The sequence below is a fragment of the Phyllostomus hastatus genome, unplaced genomic scaffold, assembly GCF_019186645.2.
Source record: "Phyllostomus hastatus isolate PE091 unplaced genomic scaffold, TTU_PhHast_1.1 phas_contig_98, whole genome shotgun sequence".
NCBI lineage: Eukaryota > Metazoa > Chordata > Mammalia > Chiroptera > Phyllostomidae > Phyllostomus > Phyllostomus hastatus.
In genome coordinates this window covers 5,930,773-5,953,244 of record NW_025333999.1, presented here as the reverse complement: position 1 = coordinate 5,953,244, position 22,472 = coordinate 5,930,773, and the positions used below count along the sequence as shown (strand labels likewise).

At 53.0% G+C, this 22,472-nt stretch overlaps 1 protein-coding gene across 11 annotated transcripts in view; it reads left to right on the top strand.

Moving 5' to 3' along the window:
* Positions 1-21,565, top strand: part of UNC13A (unc-13 homolog A) — a 57,802-nt gene extending 36,237 nt beyond the window's left edge. For 3 of the 11 annotated variants that reach the window (XM_045853093.1, XM_045853090.1, XM_045853100.1), the window contains 18 exons: positions 137-263; positions 923-1,019; positions 1,398-1,541; positions 2,526-2,609; positions 3,070-3,147; positions 3,385-3,473; positions 3,911-4,063; positions 5,181-5,304; positions 6,146-6,151; positions 7,663-7,701; positions 8,848-8,877; positions 10,250-10,306; positions 10,685-10,765; positions 11,662-11,809; positions 12,911-12,967; positions 15,597-15,689; positions 16,611-16,770; positions 18,387-21,565. In XM_045853093.1, coding sequence (XP_045709049.1) covers positions 137-263; positions 923-1,019; positions 1,398-1,541; positions 2,526-2,609; positions 3,070-3,147; positions 3,385-3,473; positions 3,911-4,063; positions 5,181-5,304; positions 6,146-6,151; positions 7,663-7,701; positions 8,848-8,877; positions 10,250-10,306; positions 10,685-10,765; positions 11,662-11,809; positions 12,911-12,967; positions 15,597-15,689; positions 16,611-16,770; positions 18,387-18,687 — 1,868 coding nt within the window. In that variant the 3' untranslated portion in view covers positions 18,688-21,565. The remainder of the gene's footprint in view (positions 1-136; positions 264-922; positions 1,020-1,397; positions 1,542-2,525; positions 2,610-3,069; positions 3,148-3,384; positions 3,474-3,910; positions 4,064-5,180; positions 5,305-6,145; positions 6,152-7,662; positions 7,702-8,847; positions 8,878-10,249; positions 10,307-10,684; positions 10,766-11,661; positions 11,810-12,910; positions 12,968-15,596; positions 15,690-16,610; positions 16,771-18,386) is intronic. The other 8 variants (XM_045853091.1, XM_045853092.1, XM_045853094.1 and 5 more) reach the window with 8 other exon arrangements.
* The last annotated feature ends 907 nt before the right edge of the window (positions 21,566-22,472 follow it).

The window sequence follows — 22,472 nt, the reverse complement described above, 5'->3', positions numbered from 1 at the left end:
GTCTTCTCCAGGACTGTGAGTTCCCTGCCCCATCATGCCTGAGCTCGAATACCAGTGATGGCCAGAGTGGGCACTGCCAAGACAGAGGGTGGCAGACCCTTCCTGCTGAGCCACTCCCCCCTGTTCCCTGCTCCAGAGCATGACAAGCATCGCTTGTGCAAGAGTGCCGACTACATGAACCTCCACTTCAAGGTCAAGTGGCTCTACAATGAGTATGTGGCAGAGCTTCCTGCTTTCAAGGACCGAGTGCCGGAGTACCCTGCGTAAGCCTCCTGCCCAGAACCCAAGCCAGAACTATAGTGCTGACACTAGACTGAGGCCCAAAGAGGAGGGCTCACTACTTAGTGTTCCCTGGGCATCAGGAGCAGAGGTGGGGCTCAAACCCAGTGTTCTCCATTCTTGGTCATTGGCCTAAAGACTCCTATAGCCAAATAATTAATAATCATAAGTATCAGGAACTGTACTAAGAAGTCCCTTGTATATATTCTCATTTAATTCTTTAGACAGTTCTATGAGATGGGAACATCATAATTCCCATTTTGTGGATGAAGAAATATAGGGTTAAATGCTAAAGGATTTTCCCAAGGCAACATCCAATAAGTGATGGAGATAGATTTGAACTTGGAATATCTGACACACAAGCTGTAGTAGAGAGTGGGTTGGTGGCCACCATTTACTGAGGACCTACTATGCTGTGTTGGGATCTCAGAGTAAACTTATTTGCCCATGTCAGTTTATCAACCAACCGCGTGTCTAGGCCTTGCCCTGACAGTGGTCACTTGGTCAATTTCATGGGTAAAGAAGCCAAGGCCTGGTGGGGTAGGGGATCAGAGGAGTGACCACCCAAGGCCACAGGGTGTGTTCAAGCAGAGGATTATGGGGACAAGAGATAGCAGGGTCCCACCCCAGCTCTCCGTTCCAGGTGGTTTGAGCCTTTCGTCATCCAGTGGCTGGACGAGAATGAGGAGGTGTCCCGAGATTTCTTGCACGGGGCCCTGGAGCGAGACAAGAAGGATGGGGTGAGAAGGCTTACCCACCGCCAAGCTCCCAATCTGACCACAGTGGATTTGCTCCCTCTGTGGTCCATTGAGATACAATTTGGGGGCAAAAACTGCCATTAGGATGAGGCCAGTCTCTGGAGGGTGTCCATAATCTTTGTCTTATTCATGGTGTTTAAAGCCTTTTGTTCATTCAACAAATGAATGTGAGTTTATCAAGCCTGACCCCACCTCCCCTCCCCCTGTGGCCTCTGTGTCTGACTGTAAGTCAACCTCACATACTATCCATCTCACCCCAGGACAGTCAGTCTCTGGTTCTCCTCATGGAGAGTGGGGGATTGGGCTCTGGGGACTGTCTGGCTCTGACCCCTCTCTCTCCTGGTCTCCCTTCCCCTGCAGTTCCAGCAGACCTCAGAGCATGCCCTGTTCTCTTGCTCCGTGGTGGACGTCTTCTCCCAGCTTAACCAGAGCTTTGAGATTATCAAGAAGCTTGAGTGCCCTGACCCCCAGATTGTGGGGCACTACATGAGGCGGTTTGCCAAGGTGCGGGAGTACGGGTGAGGTCGGAGATGGGGTCCAGGTCGGGGATGAGTTAGCCTTAGGGTCAAGATTGAGGCAGAGTTGAGGCTGGGATTGATGTCAAAGTTGGGGTTGGTGATATCATTGGGACTGAGGTTGGGTTTGGGGCCAGTGGAAAAACCAACCCAAACCACTATTGGAGTTGGTCATGCCATAGAGGTTAAAGTGTGGTTGGGGACAGGGTTTGCGTTGAGGTTGGAGTTGGTGATGTCATTAAGATTGGAGTCAAGGTTGGGATTGGGGCATGGGTTGAGGTTGAGGTCAAGATTGAAGCTGAAGTTGAGTTTGAGGTAAAATTTGGGATTGGTGATACACTGGGACTGAGGTTGGGGTTGAAGTCAGTGTTGGGGTTGGTTCTCCCATAGAGGTCAGAGTTGTAAGTTGGGGACAGCATCTGAGTTCAGGTTGGGGTTGAGGTCAGGGTTGTAGTTAAAGTTGGAGTTGATTTGGAGCTGGAGTTAAGGTTGGGGATGGGGTTGAGTTTGGGGTTGGGTTTAGAGTTCCTGGTAGGATTGGGATTTGATTTGGTATCATTAGAGTGAGTGTTCAGGGTTATGTAGAATTTGAGTGAGCCCTGGGGGAGTTTGGAGGTTGAGGTCATTGGACTGGGATTAGGTTCAATTGGATTTGTTTTAGGCTGGCATGAAGTTGGGGAATGCAGTAGGAATTAAGATTTGATTTGGGATCAGATAATGTTCGTGGTTGGGGCTGGGTTAACATGATGATTGATTGCTCTGAAAAAGAGCTGAATCTACATAAAATAATTGTCTTCAAGTGGTGGTGTCTCCCTTGATTATGATGGCCTTCCTGGGTAGAGAATTCACCCAGCCCAGTGGTCCATTTTAGGCACTAAAGTGGGTTTGAGTTTACCCCTCATTTCACTGGTGGCTCTTGATGGGCCCATCTAGCTCCAGCCCTCCCTTTAACCACCCTCTGTGTCCTACCCAGACCATCAGTAATGTGCTCCTTCAGTACGCGGACATCATCATCAAGGACTTCGCCTCCTACTGCTCCAAGGAGAAGGAGAAAGTGGTGACCTGCGGGGCCCCTGTCCTCCCTCCCAACCCCATTCTGCAGCCCTGGGGCTTCATCCTTCCCTGGGCTCTAAGACCTATGTTTGCATGTGTGTCCAACTGTGTGTGTCTGACTGTGTATGTCTTGGGGGATCTGGAGGTGAAGGGACATGCCCTTAGTGTGTCACTGTCTGGTTGTGGCAAATGAAACCTTCAGGGTGTATGTACATGAGCATGCAAAGCTTTGAACCCATGTAGGAGTACGTGGGTATCTGACTAGAACTCCCCTTCCTTGGGTCATCCTTCCCTCTGCCACCCTCCTCGACACTCCCAGGAATATCCATTCTCAGATGACCTTGTGGGACCCCAGCTCTCTCCAGACCCAGACCCTGAAACCATCCAGGGTCCCTGCTGGTGGGTGGAAGAGACCCTAGTGAGGGGTCCTGAACCCTGATTCCCTGCTTTGTTCCCATCCCCAGCCCTGTATTCTTATGAACAACACTCAGCAGCTGCGAGTTCAGCTAGAGAAGATGTTTGAAGCCATGGGAGGCAAGGAGGTGAGGTGGGGCCAAGCAGGGTGATGACCACCCCCGCCCCTGTAGGCCCCAGAGCTCATACCTGATGAATTCCAGTGCAGCCACTCCCTTAAACCCCAGCAAGCAGCTTCACTGCCTGTGTCTCTGTTTCCTCCTCAGCCCCTTGGGGACCCTTTCCCTGAGTTGGGTGGGAAAATGCTCCAGACACATGGGTGCTCTGTAAACCTGACCTGACAGATGTCCCTTCCCCTTCCTTAGCTGGATGCTGAGGCCAGTGACATCTTAAAAGAGCTTCAGGTGAAACTTAACAACGTCTTGGATGAACTCAGCCGGGTATTTGCTACCAGGTGGGGGCACCTCCAGGGCTGGGAGCAGGGGGAGGGGGCAGCTTCCAGACCTCTGAGCCTGGGGCGTCCAGAGACTCAGCAAATGTAGTGGTGAAGAGCTCAGGCTTGGAGTTAGATGAAGTTGAGTTCAATCATGGCTTCACTGCTTACTAGCTGTGTGGCCTTGGGTGAGTCTTAACTTCTCTGAGCCTTAGTTTATTCATCTGTAAAGTAGGGATGATAATAGTACCTGAGTAGGACTGTGTGATAAAATGGTAAATGTCTTAGCCCAGGCCCAGATTCTACTATTATGAATGCCCCCTCCTCAGTTATATGCCATGGCTCCCTGATGCTGATGATAAAAGGTCAAGGTCCACAGATCAGCATTTATGGCCTCACCTGGCCCTTTCTCCAGAGTCTAGAAGTCTGGTCTGAGCTCCTCCCCTCTTTGCCCTCAGCTTCCAGCCTCACATTGAGGAGTGTGTCAAACAGATGGGCGACATACTTAGCCAGGTGAAGGGCACCGGCAATGTGCCAGCCAGTGCCTGCAGCAGCGTGGCCCAGGATGCTGACAATGTGCTACAGCCCATCATGGACCTGCTAGACAGCAAGTGAGCCAGGCTGAGTAGACTGGGCTGGTGAGGGAGAGGCCATGGGAGGGCCCTCAGAGACTGGGCACAGGCCAGGAGAGAGTGCTTGGGCATGCTTGCTGGGTGACGGTTGAATGACTTGGATGAGTGGGTGGGTGGAGACAATGAAGGGATGGAAAGATGTGTGGGTAAATCATTGGAGGGATTGGTGAGTAAGTATTTGTACCGATAAATGGATGACATAAGGGTTGGGGAGGTGGATAGATGGGTAGATTAAAAGATAAATGCTAGAAGGCTAGATGGAGGAAAGGTGGATGAAAGGATGCATGGATGAACAAATGGAATGATGGATGAATGGGTGGATGGTTGGGTATTTGGCTGGATGAATAACTGGATGGATGGATGGATGGATGGATGGATGGATGAGAATTAGGATAAATCGATGGAAGTGTAGATGGGAGGATGGATGGAAGGAAGGGGGGGAGAGGGCAGAAGAAAGGTTGATGATGAATGGTTAGAAAGTTGGATGTATGGAAGGAAGGAAGAGAGGGGGAGAGGGAGGGAGAAAGGAAGGAAAGAAGGAAAAATAGATGGAAGGAGGGTTAAAGAAGGTTGGGGGAGGGATGGTTCAGTGGGTGGGGGGTTCAGTTGCTGGATGAATCATGGTAGATTGCCTCAAACATCCAACCATGAATTCTTTGTCTTCCCTCTCGAGTCTGCCCTTTTCCTATAATTTGCTTCCTCTTCCTCTTGAGCATGGCCCCAGCCTCCTCACAGTCCCTATTCTCCATGCTGCCTTCTAATCCAGTTTATCCCCACTCTATTTTTTCAAACAGTAGGATCTGTCTTTCTCTCTCTCTCAAATACCCCATAGTTCCCCATTGCCCTCATGCTAAGGCTCAGGCCTTCCTCCCAGACTTTGCGGCCCTTTCCTGTCTGGCCACTGCTGTGCTTTCCAGCCACCATTTTCTCTCACATCGTAGCTCCATCGGACTACCCAAGGCCCCTGTACAGGCTCTGAGCCCTCTGGCATGTCCATGGGATGCTTTCCCACTTTGCCCATCTGTTGAGGGGGAGGGCCTGGTTCCACAGGTCAGGGACAGCTGGGCTCTCTCTCATACCTGCCCCTCATCCCCAGCCTGACTCTCTTTGCCAAAATCTGCGAGAAGACAGTGCTGAAAAGGGTACTGAAGGAGCTGTGGAAGCTGGTCATGAACACCATGGAGAAGACCATCGTCCTGCCACCCCTCACCGACCAGACGGTGAGGCCCACAGGGGTCAGAGGGGATGCCTGGGCCACCTCCCCTGTGGGAGCCCAGAGAGCTTGGTGCTAAAGGCATTGGGACTCAGAGGTTGTCCAGGCATAAGAGTCATCCGGGGGTCTTAGAAGCCACCAGAGATCAATGAGGCCGAAAACCAGAGAGGTTACACATGGGTCAAAAGTCATCAAAGGGTCAAAGAGGTCAAGTAGAGTCAAATGACATGTATGGAATTTAGAGGTCACATGAGTAAGAGGTCATTCAGAGGTCAGAGGTCATCCAGAAAACAAGTCGGCTAAGGGCTCAAGACCACCTATGGGGTACACAAGTCATAGGGGTCTCTGAGTTTATCAGAGGCCCTTTAGGGGGTCAATCAAGAGACAAGGAAGGGAGACACCATGGACCTCAAAGATCAAAGATGAATAGAACAAGAGTTTCCCTTTTGGGAACAGCCTAGAGAGGGTAATCCCCAGGGATTAGGCTGCCGGGTGGGAATGGGGTACCATGACATCTGTGGAGGGGTGTGGCTGGGCATGGATCCCTCCAGGGAGGCATTCAGGGCCTGGACACCTTGACATGTGGGTTGCTGATGGCTCAGCACCAAGTGGGAGGACACTCCTGGGTGGACGTGGGAGGCTTGGGGAGGGTGGGTGGGGTCTCCCAGAGAGGCAACAATGGTGTAGGAGGTTTGGCCCTCCCGCAGCCGACCCTGCCTCATCCAGGCTGGGCTAGGGCACGGGGTTCACCCCTCTGTGCCTTCCCCGCCCTCTCCCTGGCCTTCCCCGGAGACTCATGGTGACTTATTCCCCCCTCCCTACCACCCGGCCCCCATCACGGCTGACAGATGATCGTAAGTAGAGTCCCTTCTGTCTGTCTGTCCGTCCGTCCGCTCTATGTCTGGACTCAGCCCACTGTGTGGCCACAGTCCCCCCACCCAGTGCCCCCTCCTCACCCACTGCCCCGCACACTGTCCCACCCCCTGCCTAGATGTGCCTGTGTCTGTCTGGGGTGGAGCATGGGGAGGGGGTGGGGCTGGGAGGGAGGGAGGCCCCCCCCACCCCCCCACCCCATTATAAGTATGGAGGCAGCACCTCCAGGTTCCCAAACCCCAGGCCTACCACCTTCACATCTGCCCTGGTCTTTTTGTTGAGATAACCCCACAACTCTCAGACGCCATTAGGGTGTCAGGATCTCTCCTGGAAACTAGGAAGTTCAAAGTCAACACAGCCCCTCTAATCTCCCCTTTGGGTTCACCACCCAGGACACTACTTAGCTGCTCAGGGCAGGCCTTCCACCACCCCTACCCACCCCACTCTCACTGCTCATAAACCCAAGCACCCAGGAGGGAGATGGATTTGGTGTCAGGTAGACTTGATGTCAGGTCCCAGCCCAGCCGCTCTCTCTTTCTCTCTCTCTGCGACCTTGGAAAGTCACTTCACCTTCCAACCTCTGTCTCTTCGTCTGGAAAAAGTGGTTAATTGTAGCAACTGGCAGAGTGCTATTATCAAGACCGAATGGGACAATGCATTAAAGTGCTCATCTCCATGACCAGCGGAGGCAGCCGTCACTACATGAGCGCTAACGCTGTTATGGTGGGGGTGGGGAGGGGGTAGTATGTGGACACATGCCAGGGCAGAAAGCAGTAAAAACCACTTTAGGGTCCCCCTCTTTGTGGGAGATACAAAGCTTTTACAATATTTAATCTTGTCAAAAGTTTACAGGAGTTCATCTCATCTCTTGGCGGCTTCAGCGTGGGTCTTCAGCCGCGACCATCTGGGGGCAACGCACCCAGCCAGACAGTGCACTGGTGGGCAGGAAGCAAAGAGAGCTTATGTTACTGATGATTCCCTGTATGCCAGACCCTCTCTCAGCTGCGCGAAATTTCAGCTCACCCTCATGAGCCTTTAGAGAAAGGTGGATTTTATTGTTCCCGTTTTGCTGATGAGGAAAGCTGAGACTTGGGAGGAGTCATTTACTCTCATAGTAAATTGATGCCAGAGTCAGTATGCAAAGTCAGGTCTGTCTGAATATGGAACTGTTTGCTTTCCTATTCACCCAAGAACCAAGCGCCTCATGTAGAAAACAAATGTAAATGGTTATATTTTGGTAGCGACTTCTCTCCTTTTTCTCTGGCTCTGTATTTCTATTTCTCCTGTCTTTCTTGTCTTTTCGATTCCCTCACATGTTTTAACAGTCAGTCGTTAAGATACACACACACACACATCCCCGTGCAACCCAGTCACCAGCCCCTTGTGCAGCGCAGATGCCCCTCACCCCGGTCCCCACGAGTACCTGCGTGATCACCCCACGCCGCCCCCCATGGCTTGCCAGGCTGATCACCCTGTGACATTGTCTCTGCAGGGCACCCTCTTGAGAAAACATGGCAAGGGATTAGAAAAGGTAATGAGGGCCTTGTGGTGCTGAGGCCCCGAGCCCTGGTGTCTGGGCTTATGTGTGCATGTGTGTCCGTGTGCGTGGCCAAGACGGTCAGCTGGGGTCATGAGGAGGGGAGGAAGGGGTCCTAATTGGCACCCTTACAACCAGGATGCAGAGATGAGGCAATTCCCCAGGGACAGGCTTACGGTGTGTGTACACCTGTGAGCTGATGTGTGCACGTAGGCTCCTGCCCTCTCAGGACAACACGCAAGGAGCTTACCCCAGGCCTGCGCTCAGCTGAAATCCTGTGGCTTTGAGAAGGGCCCAGACACTGAACCATTGTCCTGGGATGAGACATGTGTTGTTTTTTATGCAGATTTTTGTGTTCTAATGGTTGTATACTCTAAAGAGATGGGAGCTGTAGCAACACACAAACAGTGCCATTGCTGTGCACTTGTGTGGGAGCTCTCATACCTTTGTGCACACAAGTGAGGTCTCCACTTTATGAATGTGGATTGTAGGACTTCCTTACGCAGTCATCCAGCCACCTTCAAGGTGCCAGGCACCATACACATGCATGTGCATCTGTGGGAGGGGGAGATTGTGTGTGGGTGGGGATGACTGTGCACACACGTGCAAGTATTTAGGAATGCACATGTATATCTTAGCATTTGACTTCTGCAAGTGTGTGTCTTTGTATGTCAACTTGGGTGTGTGTGTGCATAAACTTTCTGCACACTCATGGATGTGCCTGAGTGTCCGTGTGTTGAGCGAACTTGTGATACCTGTTAGCATGTTTCTTTTAGAGTCAGGCCTGCCGGGATAAGGTCTTGGGAGTTGGGAGACAATAGGCCTCAAGCTCTGTCTCTTCTCCCCTTCCCCAAGGTGCCCCACCCTGGGACAGGCTGACTATGGGACCGGGCATCTGTCCCAAGGTGATGGGCTGGTTCTAGGCTCTTGGCATGGCAGTCCAGGAGCCTGGCCCCAACCCCACACCGAGGGACAAGGGAAAGTGCTTAGCTGGGGAGGGACCTCATCATTAGACCCAGGACCTGGGAGGGAGCTCTTGGGCAGGGGGGTGGGACTATGCTTTGAGGGGGCAGGGAAGTCCCACTGACTATCCTCCCAGCCAGCACCTGAACTCTGACCTCCACCTGATTCTCTTCACAGGGCAGGGCGAAACTGCCAAGCCACTCAGATGTAAGACCGACCTCTCACTGTCTGTCTGGCGCCTCCTCACCCCCACCCCACCCCCTGCCTCCTTCCACCCCTGTGGTCCGTGCCGTCTGGGTTGTTCTGTGAACCCATCTGTCGGTCTCTTCTTCCTCTGTCTGTCTGGCTTGCTTGTGAGGGGTGGCAGGCGGGGGCGCAGCAGGCAGGGAGGAGGGGGTGGCAGGGGAACCTGAGGCTCAAGCAGCTGATCTCCTGAGTAACTGTGCCTCATTACAGCCTTGGGGAATCACAGACCAGGAATAAGAGAGCAAAGACAGCCAGGATGGTGACAGCACACGTAGTGGCTTCCATGGGTCAGCTGGTAGAGTGTCCACATAATTAGTTCTACATCTCCTAGCTGTGAATGTCTCCCTCCCTGCCCAGGACCCCCAGACAGGCTCAGGACCCAGTAATGCAGGACTCCTTATTTCATTGATACTCAGCCCCCATCCTCCAAGGTGTGCCCCTGTTAGCCAGGGGAAGAAACTGAGGCCCGGAAAGGGTCTGGGACACACCTCAGGTCACCCAGCAAAGTGATGGAGGAGGCAGGACATGGGACTTCCAGGCCTGGACCCTGTCTCCCCCAGCACTACCCATGACCTTTAGATCAAGTGCTAGTAGCAATAACCATTGAACAAAGACACAGGCACAGCTAAACCTTGAAATGGATATGATTTCCCTCATCTGGATGGCAAAACTAAGGCTCAGAGAGGTTAAGTGACTTGCCCAGGGCCACACAGCAGAGCTGGTGTTTGAACCCTGCCCCACTCAGCTTGTTGGGACAATAACTAGGACACCATCCTGACGGTGTCTGTTTGGGGAGGAGGGCAGGGGAAGGGTATATTAAGGTGTGTGTTGTTGGGGAAGATTGTTCCTTTAAAAGGTCAGACTAACAGACCCCCCAGATTACTGGGAAATGCCTCCCACAGAGGGAATGGTCCTGCGAGTAGTGGGGGTTTCACTAGAGCCCATCCCACAGTTTCCTCAAGACCCTCTGACTTTGGGCTGGCAAGGCCCACCCACACCTACAAACACCATCTGGAGCTCCCCCCACCCACCGCCCCTCACAGCCTGCTCTCTCTCTCTCTGTTTCTCTTCTCTGTCCCCAAAACCTGGGGTCCTGGTGGAGGTGGGAGGGTGGACAACATCCCCACAGAACAGGGATTTCTGGGGACAGAGTCACCACCTCTCAGCATTTCCTGGGAGGCTCCAGACGTGTGTCCAGGACACACCCATTGCCTTGCCCAGAGCCTTTGGACAAGAACCAAGAAGATGTCCAGGGCTAGGGTATCAGCAGGGGCTTGGGGACTGGGTTGGAGGACCCCACCCTTACCTGGCTATGTCTGTTGCCTACCCACAGGGAACTCAGATGATCTTCAATGCAGCCAAGGAGCTGGGTCAGCTGTCTAAACTCAAGGTGAGCCCAGGGGTGGGGGCAGGAAATCAGGGTGGGGATTCCTTGGGAAGAAGTCCCAGAATAGTAACGCACTTTGCAGGTTCATGGGGCAGGAATACTACTCAGACTGGCTTAAGCACGATTTATTTGTTCTGGTGTATTGGAAAGATGTACATGGTTCAACTTCAGGTACAGCTTGATGAAGGGTGCAAATAATTTATTCAACAAGTATTTATTGAATATGTGTGCCTGTTACATCCTGGGTGCTGGGGACACCATGATGAAAAGTCAGACCACTATCTAACTCCTTATAGTTTTATAAGGACTAGTACCATAGATTGGCAGATCCCTAACGAAGGGCCTGCTCCACCCACCTGGCCCTTCTCTCCATCCATCCAGGACCACATGGTACGAGAGGAAGCCAAGAGCTTGACCCCAAAGCAGTGTGCAGTCGTTGAGCTGGCCCTGGACACCATCAAGGTGAGATGCTCCACCCCTACCTATCCCAGGTGGGGCAGACTGAAGGTGTGGCTGATGCGGACATGGACCTAGGTTCGAACCCACCTTAACTCATTCAATTTATAAACACTTTCTGATGACCCTCTGGCAAGGCCCAGAGGAGCCCCAGGCTGGGGGGCACAGGTGGATATGGATGTCTCCAGCCATGTGGAGTCAGAGTGTGGTAGAAGGAAGGACAGGAGCTGGCATAGCCCAGGGAGGGAGCAGCAAGGACTTTCTGGAAGAAGACATGTGGAAGATAGGTTTTGAGGAATGCATAGGAGTTTATAAGGCAAAGCAAACAGCATTCTAGGCAGAGGCCCAGCCCATGCAAGAACATGGAGGCATGAAAGGGCCTGTGGTCTCCAGGAAATGAAAAGCATGAAAACTACCCTGAAAAAAAAAATGTTTTGTTGAAATGGAGTTGGGCAACATATTAAAGAGCGGGGGTCAGGGAAAGCTCCTTGAAACCTTGATCAAAGAAAGACAAGGAGCCAGGTAAGACTAAGGGCCAGGGTAGGGGCAGAGAGGGCCTTACCACCAGTGAGCACAGTAAGTGCTCACTGAGGCAGGCTTGTTCTAGGGAAGACAGCTGGGGAGAAGGCAGAGAGGATGCACCACAGTTAGAGCCACAATGGGCCGAGTGAGGGGTTGGAGGTATGAGTGTTATTCTGAGGGTGTTGAGAGCCCACTAGAGGGTCTGGGGCAGGAGTGGAGGTAGGGAGCAGCAGCACCAGACTTGGGTGTTTTGGAGACCACCAGATCACCCCTTCCATCACTGCAGAGAGCAGAGGGATGGAGGACAGGGCATGGGGGCTCACCACAATGACCTGATAGGGGGTGCCTCTGGCCTCACCTTCCCCACCCTGTGCCCACAGCAATACTTCCACGCGGGCGGTGTGGGCCTCAAGAAGACCTTCTTGGAGAAGAGCCCAGACCTTCAGTCCCTGCGCTACGCCCTGTCCCTCTACACGCAGGCCACGGACCTGCTCATTAAGACCTTCGTGCAGACACAGGCGGCCCAGGGTAAGGGGCCCCAGGATAGCTCCAGGCCAACACCCGCCCTCCCACACAGGGCAGCCTAGCCCAGCCACGAGTTGCCACTGGCTCATCTCTTCTGTGACATCATGGCAAATTGACAGCTTGGATCTTGTGAACTGCTTGATGTCACTGACCAATGAAATCCACAGCTTGTGGGGGTGGGATCTCTTATGTCACCAGGCCAGGAGATGATTGACGTCTGGGGAAATCTGTGACGAGTCTTAGGACCAGGAGATGATTGAAAGCTTTGGGGAGGGACCTCTAATGTCAAAGACCAAGGTGATTGACAGATTCTAGGGGCGCGACCTGAACACAAAGTTGACAGCTTTGGGGGCGGGACCTCTACTGTGGGGGCGCCCAAGGAGTGATTGACAGCTCTGGCAGGGGCGGGACTTCTGACTTCCTGCGGCGGATGAGTGATTGGCAGCTCCAGGGAAAGGACCTCTGGATGAAAGGTTGAAGGGGAGGAGGAGACTTCTGTATTGTCTGGGGCTAAGGAATGATTGACGGCCCCAGGGATGGGTAGGACCCCAACCTAGAGAGGGTGTAGGGAGAGGAAGTTCCCATTTCTCTAGTTCTCTCTTCTCTTGCCTGTCTCCAGTCCCTCACTGAGCTCGCACACCGCAGCTGGGGCTGGGGGACACAACTAGCTCTCCTCCCCAGGGACCCCCACTTTTCAAAATTGGCTTTAATTGTGCGAACAAGGGAGAGAACTTCGGCCGCTGACCCAGCAGTGGAAGGAATGGCTAGGGTGGAGGGAGCAAAGCCCTACAGGCCCCGGGGCGCCTTTCCCCACCCCAGTCAGCCCTGGCCCTCCCTGGACGTCAGGCCTCTACGTTCAGCTTCGTGCCCAGTCCACACTGCTGCTTTTGGTGTCCCTGGTGTCCCCCGGTGCGGGAAGCTGTCCGTCTGTCCGTCTGCCCGTCTGCAGCTGACGTTTCTCTCTCTCTTGTCTCTCCTCCCTCTCACTCGCTGCCCCCTCCACGCCTCCCTTGCTCACCCCACACACACTCGCCCTCCATCTTCGCCCCTGGATTTCTCGTCTCTGCCCCCTTCCCTCCTTTCTCCCCCTTCCCCCGCAATTAGTCCATGGTGGAAAAGGGACTAGGTTTACCCTTAGTGAAGACATTTATCCTGAGAAGGGTACGTGCCTCCGCCGCCCGCCCGCGCCCAGTGCCCAGTGCCTGCGCCCTTCCCAGCCCCGGCTAGTAAAAGGCCCGTCCTTCCACCTCCACGGCCCCGAGCCACGTCTGGGCCGGACCGGCTATGGGGACCAAGGTGGACAAGGGGGAAGGACGGCTTGCTGGTTCCACATGGGGAAGGAGAAGCGTTATGAGTCGGCATCCGTTTCTCCCTGCGTATCTCTTAAGCCAGATCCCAGCTCTGCCACTCAGTGGCTGGGCACCTAGGGCAAGGAACAACCTCCTGAGCCTCAGTTTTGTCATCTCTAAACTGGAGACAGTCAAGGATCTTAATTCATAGGATGTGATGAATTAAATTTAGGGCAGTTTCTGACATTTAATAGCTCCTAGCAATGTTTAGTTATTGTTGTTGTTGTTATTATACTTGCTCTCACTTTTCCTAGCATAGGAAACTTTTTTTCAGGCTCTAACTAGGAACCAGCCCTTGTGCCAAACACTTCTCAAGGATTCTTACAAAGATTCCTTCTAGTTGCCCTGCAAGGGGATCCATCAGTCTATAAATGAGGACGCTGAGTCTCAAAGGAGAAACCACTTGTCCGAGGAACCTTCCCCTTTGGGGGAGGCCAGGGCTTGTGGGGGGAGGGGAGGTGTTGAGAGAAGCACAGAGAGGCCCAGAAAAGACCCTTCCTCTTGGAGCCAGCAAACCTCGGGAGGGGGGTGCACAGCACTGCCCCCCTCCCCCTTCTTACTAGCTTTGGCCTTGGTCTGACCCCTCACCCCTCCCACCACCATCTGACTCCCCTCTGGCACCCTCATTATGGCCCGGATTGAGCTTGCAATGAAGCATCAGCCTGGGGGAGGGGGGGAGGTGAGCCTGAGCATGTGACTGGTTGGGGGGAGGACGGGGTGAGAGCCTGAGATGATAAGGAAAGTGGCCTGGGGTAGCAGCGAAGATGGGGGTGCACGCCCCAGTACTGGGGTGCTGGGGGTCTGCAGGCTTCTATGCCCCGGAGCCTCAGTCACTTCCTTCTCATGCAAGTGACCTGGAATCAACCTTGGACTGACCCGTTCTCCTTCCCCACCCCCACTCCCAATTTTCCTCCTATCCTCCCACATGCATGGGGTGCTCCAGGGCGGGGTGCTTCCTGGGAGGTTAGGGAGGGGCCTGGTTGGGTGTGCTGGCAGTCACAGGTCCCCAGGCCCTACAGGATGCCCTTTCCAAAGTCACAGAGGGAGGGACGGGGACAGAACTTTTTAAGCTGCCCTTCAATGATCCTCAGCAAAACCAATCAGGATGCTTGTGCTGGCCAGACACAGAAGTGCACCTCACGCTGACTCAAGCAGAGAAGAGAATTTGTTAACTGTGGAACTAAAAGATTAGGGGTTGAGTTAGCATCAGGAATAGCTGGATCCAGAGTCTTCGACAATGCCAGTGGTCATTGGTCTCTTCTGAGACCTCTGTTAGGTAGCCTCTCTCCTCACTGGGCAGAGACAGCCTTGCCAGCTTAGCATCAGAGAGACAGAAAGACTTTCTCTTAACATTTACAGCCAAAGCCCCAGAGTCAACTCCTGCTGGCTGTTTGAGTCACATGACCATCCCTCAGCCAATCAGTGCAGCATGGGCAAGGAATGCTCTGACTAGGGAGCCACAAGGTCTGAGGTGAGGGTGGGAGCATTTCTCAGTGGAAATTTGGGATTGTCTATTAGAAGAGGAATGGTGTGGGGGCAGGGAAAATAAAAGAGGAAGTCCCTGTGGTTGAAGCAGAGTTAGCAAGTGTCAGAGTGGAGGAAAGTGAGGCAAGAGAGGTAATAGCGAGATATATCGGGAGGAATATTGCAGGTCACAAAAAGGACTTGATTACTTCCAGGTGACATGGGAGGGTTTTGAGCAAAGAAGGGATGTGATCTAACTTAATAGGTTTTCTCTCTGGTGTGCTGAGAGCAGCTCAGAGGAGGATGCAGGAAGACAGGGAGGAGTCTACTGCAATCAATAGTCCAGGAGTGCGATGAGGGGGGCTGGGACGGAGACTGGAGGCTAGGGAGGTAGGTGACATGCTGGACGTACTTTGAAGGTAGAGCTGGTAGGATCTTCTAACGTTCCAGTACCTAGGGAGGAAGTGAAAACAAGGAAGGGGGTCAAGGCCTAAGGTACAGGGGTGCCCCAACACTTTGAGGATTGACAGAGGAGGAGGAGGTGAAAAAAGAGGATAAGGAGTGATTAGTGTATAGGATGAGAACTTGGAGAGTGTGGCATTGTTGTAGCCAAGAGGAGAAACTGAGACACAGGAAGCCAGAGTGTCGGATGCTGCTGAGATGGTATATTAGATGAAGACTGAGTTTTGACCTCACGGTGGTCAGTCGAAAAACAAAGGTGGGAAGCAGACACATTAGACTCAGAGAAGTTCAGAGATCTACCTGAGATCACAGAGCAAGGCAGTGAAAGGCTTGAGCCCTGGATTCCTGACTCCCTGACAGCACCTACTACCCTAGCCAGTCCTCGGTGCCACCCTGTCAGGGCTGTTGACCTGGTGCTGCCAGCACGTGGTAGGAGGAGGGAAGCAATCCAAGTCCCTTCTGGCGGGTGGGAAAGAATGGAGCTGACACCAAACATCCTCCCCTGCCCCACCCAGGCTCTGGTGTGGAAGACCCTGTAGGGGAAGTCTCCCTCCACGTTGAGCTCTTCACTCATCCGGGAACTGGTGAACACAAGGTCACAGTGAAAGGTGAGCAGCCTGAGGTGGGAGGGGGAGTGCCTCAGCCAGGATGTACTAGGTTCTAAAACAGAAACCAAACTCTTGGCTCTAGGAAGAAAAACTTTTTCCATTAAAAAAAAAAGTTCATAAAACTGAAAATTCCAGAACTAACCACCTTCAGGCATGGCTGAATCCAGGGGTACAAACAGTGTTATAGGAATCAATTCTACTTTCTCCATCTCTCAGCTCTACTATTCTTTCATTGGCTTTTATTTTTGTAAATTAGAACACAGAGAAGTCTATTTTGGGCAACGTCTAGAATAACAGTGGTTTAAACAGAGAGAATACATTTTTCCCTGAGGTGACTCCCAATGACAGTCAGCCCAGAGCTGATACTAAGACATCACGGAATTGGAGATCCAGGTCTCTGCCATCTTTTGTGGCACTTTCATCCCTAATGTACCGTATTTTCGGACTATAAGATGCACTTTCCCCAAATTGGGAGGCAAATGGGGGTGCTTGTTATAGTCTGAAAGTTGCTTTACATTTACATTGGTGAAATATTGTTATTTATTTTATTATTTTACCACATTTTTTGCTTCAAAATTTTCCTATTTTCCTCTAAAACCTAGGTCCATCTTATGGAGAAAAACAAAAACAAACAAACAAAACCCACCACATTATTTTCCTCCTCTATAGGGTCCCAAAGAACTCAGGCTGACCAGTATCCTAGCCTGCAGCTGGAGGAAAAAGTTCAAGGCATTTTCCCTTTTAAGCCGCAAAAAAGTTGGGCGGTCACTTTCTCTCACATTTCATTGGCCGGAGCTTAGTTACATAGCCACACTTAGCTTCAGAAGCATGCTGGGAAATATAGTATTTAAGACCAGCTTTAAAACCCCAACCCCATTATGAGGGAACCTGACCAATCTTCCCCTCTTCTTCCTCCAATAGTGGTGGCTGCCAATGACCTCAAGTGGCAGACTTCTGGCATTTTCCGTCCATTCATTGAGGTCAACATCATTGGGCCCCATCTCAGTGACAAGAAACGCAAGTTTGCTACCAAATCCAAGAACAACAGCTGGGCTCCCAAGTACAATGAGAGCTTCCAGTTGTGAGTCTGGGGAGCCCTGGGGAGCGGGCATTTGCTGGGTTAACCTCAGCCCACTAGGCAGGAGGGATGTCTGATGAGCCAGTGGTTCCTGGATGCAGGAATGCAAGGGGTCACGTTCTAGGTGGGGGTAATGGGAACAGAAGCAACTTAGTGCAGGAGTGACATCAGTCAGGGGACACCAGGATGGAGTTGACTACCTTGGGGGCAGGCAGGTCTGGGGGAGTGGCATCAAATGTGATATAACATCATGACAAGGGCTTGGGAAGGTGAGGGAAGTGTGGGCAGAGGGATGTGTTGGTCAGGGCCATTTCTGGGGCTGGAGACCCTGGCTAAGGTCCGAGGGGGTCATGATGCAGGAGAAGGTGTGGAGGTGAGGACTCATGGAGTCAGCAGTGAGCCTTGTCAGGTATGTTGGGGCAGGTCATCTGAGGGGTCTGCTGCTGGGGACAGGAGTGGAGTGCAGCTTGGTCCAGAGTATGGGGTGCATGTTATTGAGGTGTGTGGGGTCACATCTGGATAGGCTTCCTGGTCAGCAGCTGTGAACTTGGTCAAAGCATCAGGCATCTAGAGAGCACAGACCCTTGGGGCCATAAATAAATCTGATCAGGGTATACAGAGTGGGTGGAGTTCAATGGGTGGATTTTTGGGTGAGGTGCGAACCTCACTGGGCAGGGTAAGGTTGGGGGCTGTTCTTGAGGACAGAAGTGCAGAAGGCATCAGAGCTGGGGAGAGGTGGGGACTCCTGAAGGACCACAGCTGACCAGTCTGTTAGAAGGGGGCCAGTGGACCTTGGAATAATAGGTCACCTGACACAATGCTTGGGAGCAAGAACAGGGCCAAAGGGGGGCATATGCCTCCTGGGATGGGCTAGGGTACTTGAGGGCTAGGAGTGCAGCCTGAGAGGGGGACGTCGAAGAGTGGTGTGGGTCTGGCCAAGCTGAGGGGCCCTTGATCAGCTGGTGTCATGGCAAGTCGCCAGAGGGGCAGGATCCCAGCTTCACTACGGATAGAGCCTGGGGGCAGGGGGAGTTGCGGTGAGACATCAGGGCAGGGGCAGATCTGGAGAGCATCTTGGAGATACAAGGAGTGGGCTAGGGAGCATGGGGAGGGGCCATATCAAGGGAGAAATTGTGTTCAGATGGGAGCTTGGTATGGCGCTTCTGGGTGTAATATCTGGAGCAGCAGGTTAGTGAGGGCAGCAGCTCAGCGGATTAAGGGTGTGGACAGCGAGTATCAGAGTGGTGGAAGCATGGCCTAGCCAGGGGGCTCTGGGGTAAGGATTACCTGGGGTAGGAACATGGTAGGGTGTTGTTGGGTGTGGAGCAGAATGGAAGGAAAAGAGACATGACAGGGACATTCCTTGGTGGTGGTGGTGCCAGCTGGTATGGACATGGCCCAGTGAAGGGCTGTGGGGCCAGTCACTTGAGGCAGTGGCTGGCGGGCCTAGAGTAGGAGAGTATGAAAATGGAAGGAGTGCGCGTAGGTGTTGCCTACCGGGCGAGGTGGACTGGGCCACTTGGCTGGCCAGGTGGGAGGGGCTGGCGTGGGGTGGGGCCATCGGTAGGGGCGGGGCTGACCGATGAGCGGGACCTACTCTGACTTCCCGCTTTCCGCAGCACGCTGAGTGCGGAAGCGGGCCCCGAGTGCTACGAGCTGCAGGTGTGCGTCAAAGACTACTGCTTTGCTCGTGAGGATCGCACAGTGGGGCTGGCCGTGCTGCAGTTACGTGAGCTGGTCCAGCGCGGGAGCGCCGCTTGCTGGTTGCCCCTCGGCCGCCGCATCCACATGGACGACACGGGCCTCACGGTGCTGCGTATCCTGTCGCAGCGCAGCAATGACGAGGTAGCCAAGGAGTTCGTCAAGCTCAAATCGGACACGCGCTCAGCGGAGGAAGGCGGTGCTGCGCCTGCGCCCTAGCGCTGGGGCGCGGGTGGGCAGCACTGCGCCTGTGCAGGGAAGGCGGGGCGGGACCTTTCTGAGTGCAAGTCTTGGGGTTCTGCGCAGAGGGCGGTCTGCGCCTGCGCCCTTGACTTAACTTCCTGCTCTGGGGAATTGTGAATGGGAGATGCCCCGCCCCCTCGGAAGGCCACGCCCTAGGGCGCGGGGAAGGAAAAAGCCACATCGCCTCCCGGAAGCAACGGCCGCAGCGCCTACGCGGCCTTTCGAGCTGGGTTGGGAGAGTCCCACCCCTTATGGAGGAGGCCAGGTCCCTCGGCTCTGGTCCCCTGCCTCCTGTCCCATGGAAAAGCCATAAGACGGGTCCCCAAGCCCTGGGGCCCAAGACCAATTGCCAAGTATGGAACTCTAAGCTCCCTCGAGGGGCGGGCCCTGGGCTGGGTGTGGGTGGTCTGGGGTGGTCTTAGGGGCTGGAGGGACTAGGATGGTAGCTGGAGGGCCTCGGAATACCCGAGTCTCTTTTTATGTTAGTGCAAAAAATAAACGGGAAGAGGGCCTAAGATGGGATTATAAAAGCACATGCGCCCTAGGGCGCCCAAACCCTGGGGGCCCAGGGAACGGCTCTGGGGCTCCCGCATTAACCTATGGGGTTTTTGTTTTTGTTTTTTCGCCTCAATCCCACCTGACAATGCCTAATCCTCATATCATAGAGTTCAACCCACCCAGTTGACAGATGGCAAAACTGAGGCCCCTAGATTTGCTGTGGATCCCAGTGCCATGCCTTGTCCCCACTCCCTTTGGCCTGTGTACCACATCCAAGGGTGGGCTGAGACTGGGTGACGGGACAGTGCTCCCAATTGCTGCTAACCCCCTACAGGGGCTTGCCGTGACCATACAAGAGATGAGGGCCTTGGGCCAACTCTTGACCTCCCACCAACAATAAGTGAGGATTTGGGATTCCTTGGACCCACCCCCACCCCACTTCTACTTCCTCTCCCAGAATTCACCAGACAGGAAAGAACAGAAAGAGACCAGAAACTCCAGAGGGGGAAGATGGGTTCCCCAACACCACCCCAGGCATGTGCTTTGGAAATTTCCTCCCTCTTTTCCATGGGAACTCTTTCTCATCCCTCAAAACTCACCACAAGTATCTCCTCCTGTAGAAAATTGTCACTGCTCCCCTCAGGACTTCCCCACTCTCTGTTCCAGAAGCCATGGGACTGGAGGCATCTGTGACAGCCTCTGTTTTCCTCCGACTTCTGAGGCCTCTCAAGGCCCACACAGGCTGAGCACAGAGAAGACACAGGGTATGGCTAGGTGAATTATGTCGTGGGGGACATCTCTGTGAGCACACCTCCACATGTGTATCTGTCCATGACCATCCCTGTCAGCCTTCCCTTCCCACACAGATCTGGGCACAAAGGAGGTATTCTAGCCACACTGTGGCAGAGTTACAAGATAGAGAGGAGAGAGGACATGGAAGAGACAGGAGAGGAATCCAAGGAGCTGGAAGGATTTGAAATCAGGAAGTTTCTGTATTGGAACAGCAAGGCTCAAAGAGAAGCAGCACTTTCCCTAAGCCTGCCCGGCAAGTGTATGCCATGCCTGACCTGGGATGACACTGCTAGGCTTTCACCTCACCTGGGGTGGCCAGGGTTCTGAACCCTGGTGGCCTGGTGGGGTCTCAGGGTTGCAGTGGGCCTCGATTCCTGTGAGGAGCTGGCCCCAGTTTACCATGAGTCAGGGAAAGGATGAAGTAGAGTGGGCCCCTGATGAGGTGGAGGAGTGTGACATTGAGGAACATCTTCGACAGAGCCAGTCCCCTTCCCAGGAGGGCCAGAGACAGAGTAAGCACACCAACAAAAAGAGAAGGAGGGATAGAAAAGATACGAAATCGGGAGAGTACGATCACACCCCAGTGGGAACAGAGACCATGAGATGGAGAGAGAGACTCAGAGATGGAGAGGGACAGGAGAAATGGCAAAATTGGGGAACTAGAAGGAAGAGAGACCCACTCTTCTGGCTGTCCCTAGTCTCACCTAGAAGGGTTTACTCAAAATGTGGAGGTTCCTGGCCATGTCCCCAATCCCTCTGACCCAGACACCAGAGCCTGAAACCTCACCACACCCCCATCAGAGATGCAAAAAATACTTAACACCCAACTAGAAATCCTTGGAACCTCAGAGACCTTACTGTCCCTGACCCCCACCCCTTGCGCTGTCCATCTTACAGATGGGGACACTGAGGGAGGGGCAGAGTAGGGACATCCTGGAGTCACCCCAGACTCTGCTGTCCGGGTGCAGAGGAAGGGGAGCTCTCTGGGGATTTGGTTTGTATCACCACCCCATCTGTCCCCTGAACATCCTCTCCTATGAACTGTTAAGGACCAAAGTCGTCTTTGCTGACATGTGTTGCTTTTCTCTTTGCCTTTTTTTTTTTTTTTTTAAGAAAGAAACCAAGTTGATGGTGTTGAGTAAGACCCATTCCCACCCCCTCACCACTACCCAGCCATAGTGGCTCTTTTGAGGCACAGGGCTCGGGTGGCAGGTTCCCAGGCATCCCCAGCCGCACCTCAGGGTGGGGGTGGGCTCAGACCCCACCCCTGGCCCTGCCCCTCTGACCTTGAACCCTGCCACCCAGTCCAGGAGGTTCTTCCTCTACATACCTTTCTCTTAGCATGTGACTGCAAATGTGAAGTCAAAACACTGTTTTAATTCCATCCCGTTGGTCCAGCATCTGCACAGGTGCCCCCATTTCTCTGTAAATATGTGACTTGGAACAAATGTTTAAAACCACGAAAAGTGATCATGAATGCATGATGTTGAGATGTTTTGCACTATTCTGACTTTTTGGTCTCTGTAAAAATATTTTATTAACAGCAAACATTAAAAAAAAAAAAGTACCCAGCTTCAGACCCATGGTGGTGGCTTTGCCTTCCCAGAAATGCAAAAATACTCACATAGCACCTACTGTGTGCAGACTGTTGAACATGCTTTCTACCCACAAACCAACCTATCTACAAGTAGCATTGCCTCAATTCACAGAGCAGGAAAACAGTCCCAGAAAGGTGAGATTTTTGTGGAAGGGGTGGAGTCAGAATTTGAATCCGGGATAGGGAGCAGCGGTTGCTCTTAACTCAAATGAAGAACAAAAAAGCCAGGGGCGCACCCCCCAAATCCGTGTTTGTCTGGGATTGATCCTTTTGTTTTGTTTTGATGTAGCAGGTGAGAATCTCATTTTATAAACTCGGAGATGCAAAGGACCGAAACTGCATTTTTCTACAGCTAAATTTAATTTCTGTTTTGATCTTCCATCCCACCAGGCAGCAGAAACTGAGTCTCAGCTCAGGGTTTCATGGTAAATTCAGGGACTGTCCTCCGAAGATCTGGGCTGTTTCTGTATTAGAGTGGCCAGAGCCAGCCTATGGGATCCACCACTGGGAGTGAGTTCCATAAGTACTTTTAGTTGCAAATAAAAGCAAAAAGGGCTAAAAGTGGAACAAACAGCGGCTAAACCAGAGGGGTTACATATGACTCAGCAATTCCACTCTGAAGAATTGCACATGGGTAGAAAGACTGGAAGCAGCCTCATTGTCGTGGTATTTTCACACAAGGATACTATACAGCTATAAAAATAGATGAACTACAGCCCTGGCTGGTGTAGCTCAGTGGATTGAGTGCTGGCTTGCAAACCAGAGGGTTGCTGGTTTGATTCCCAGTCAGGGCACATGCCTGGGTTGCAGGTCAGTCCCCCAACAAGGGACACACTAGAGGCAACTGCACATTGATGTTTCTCTCCCTCCTTTC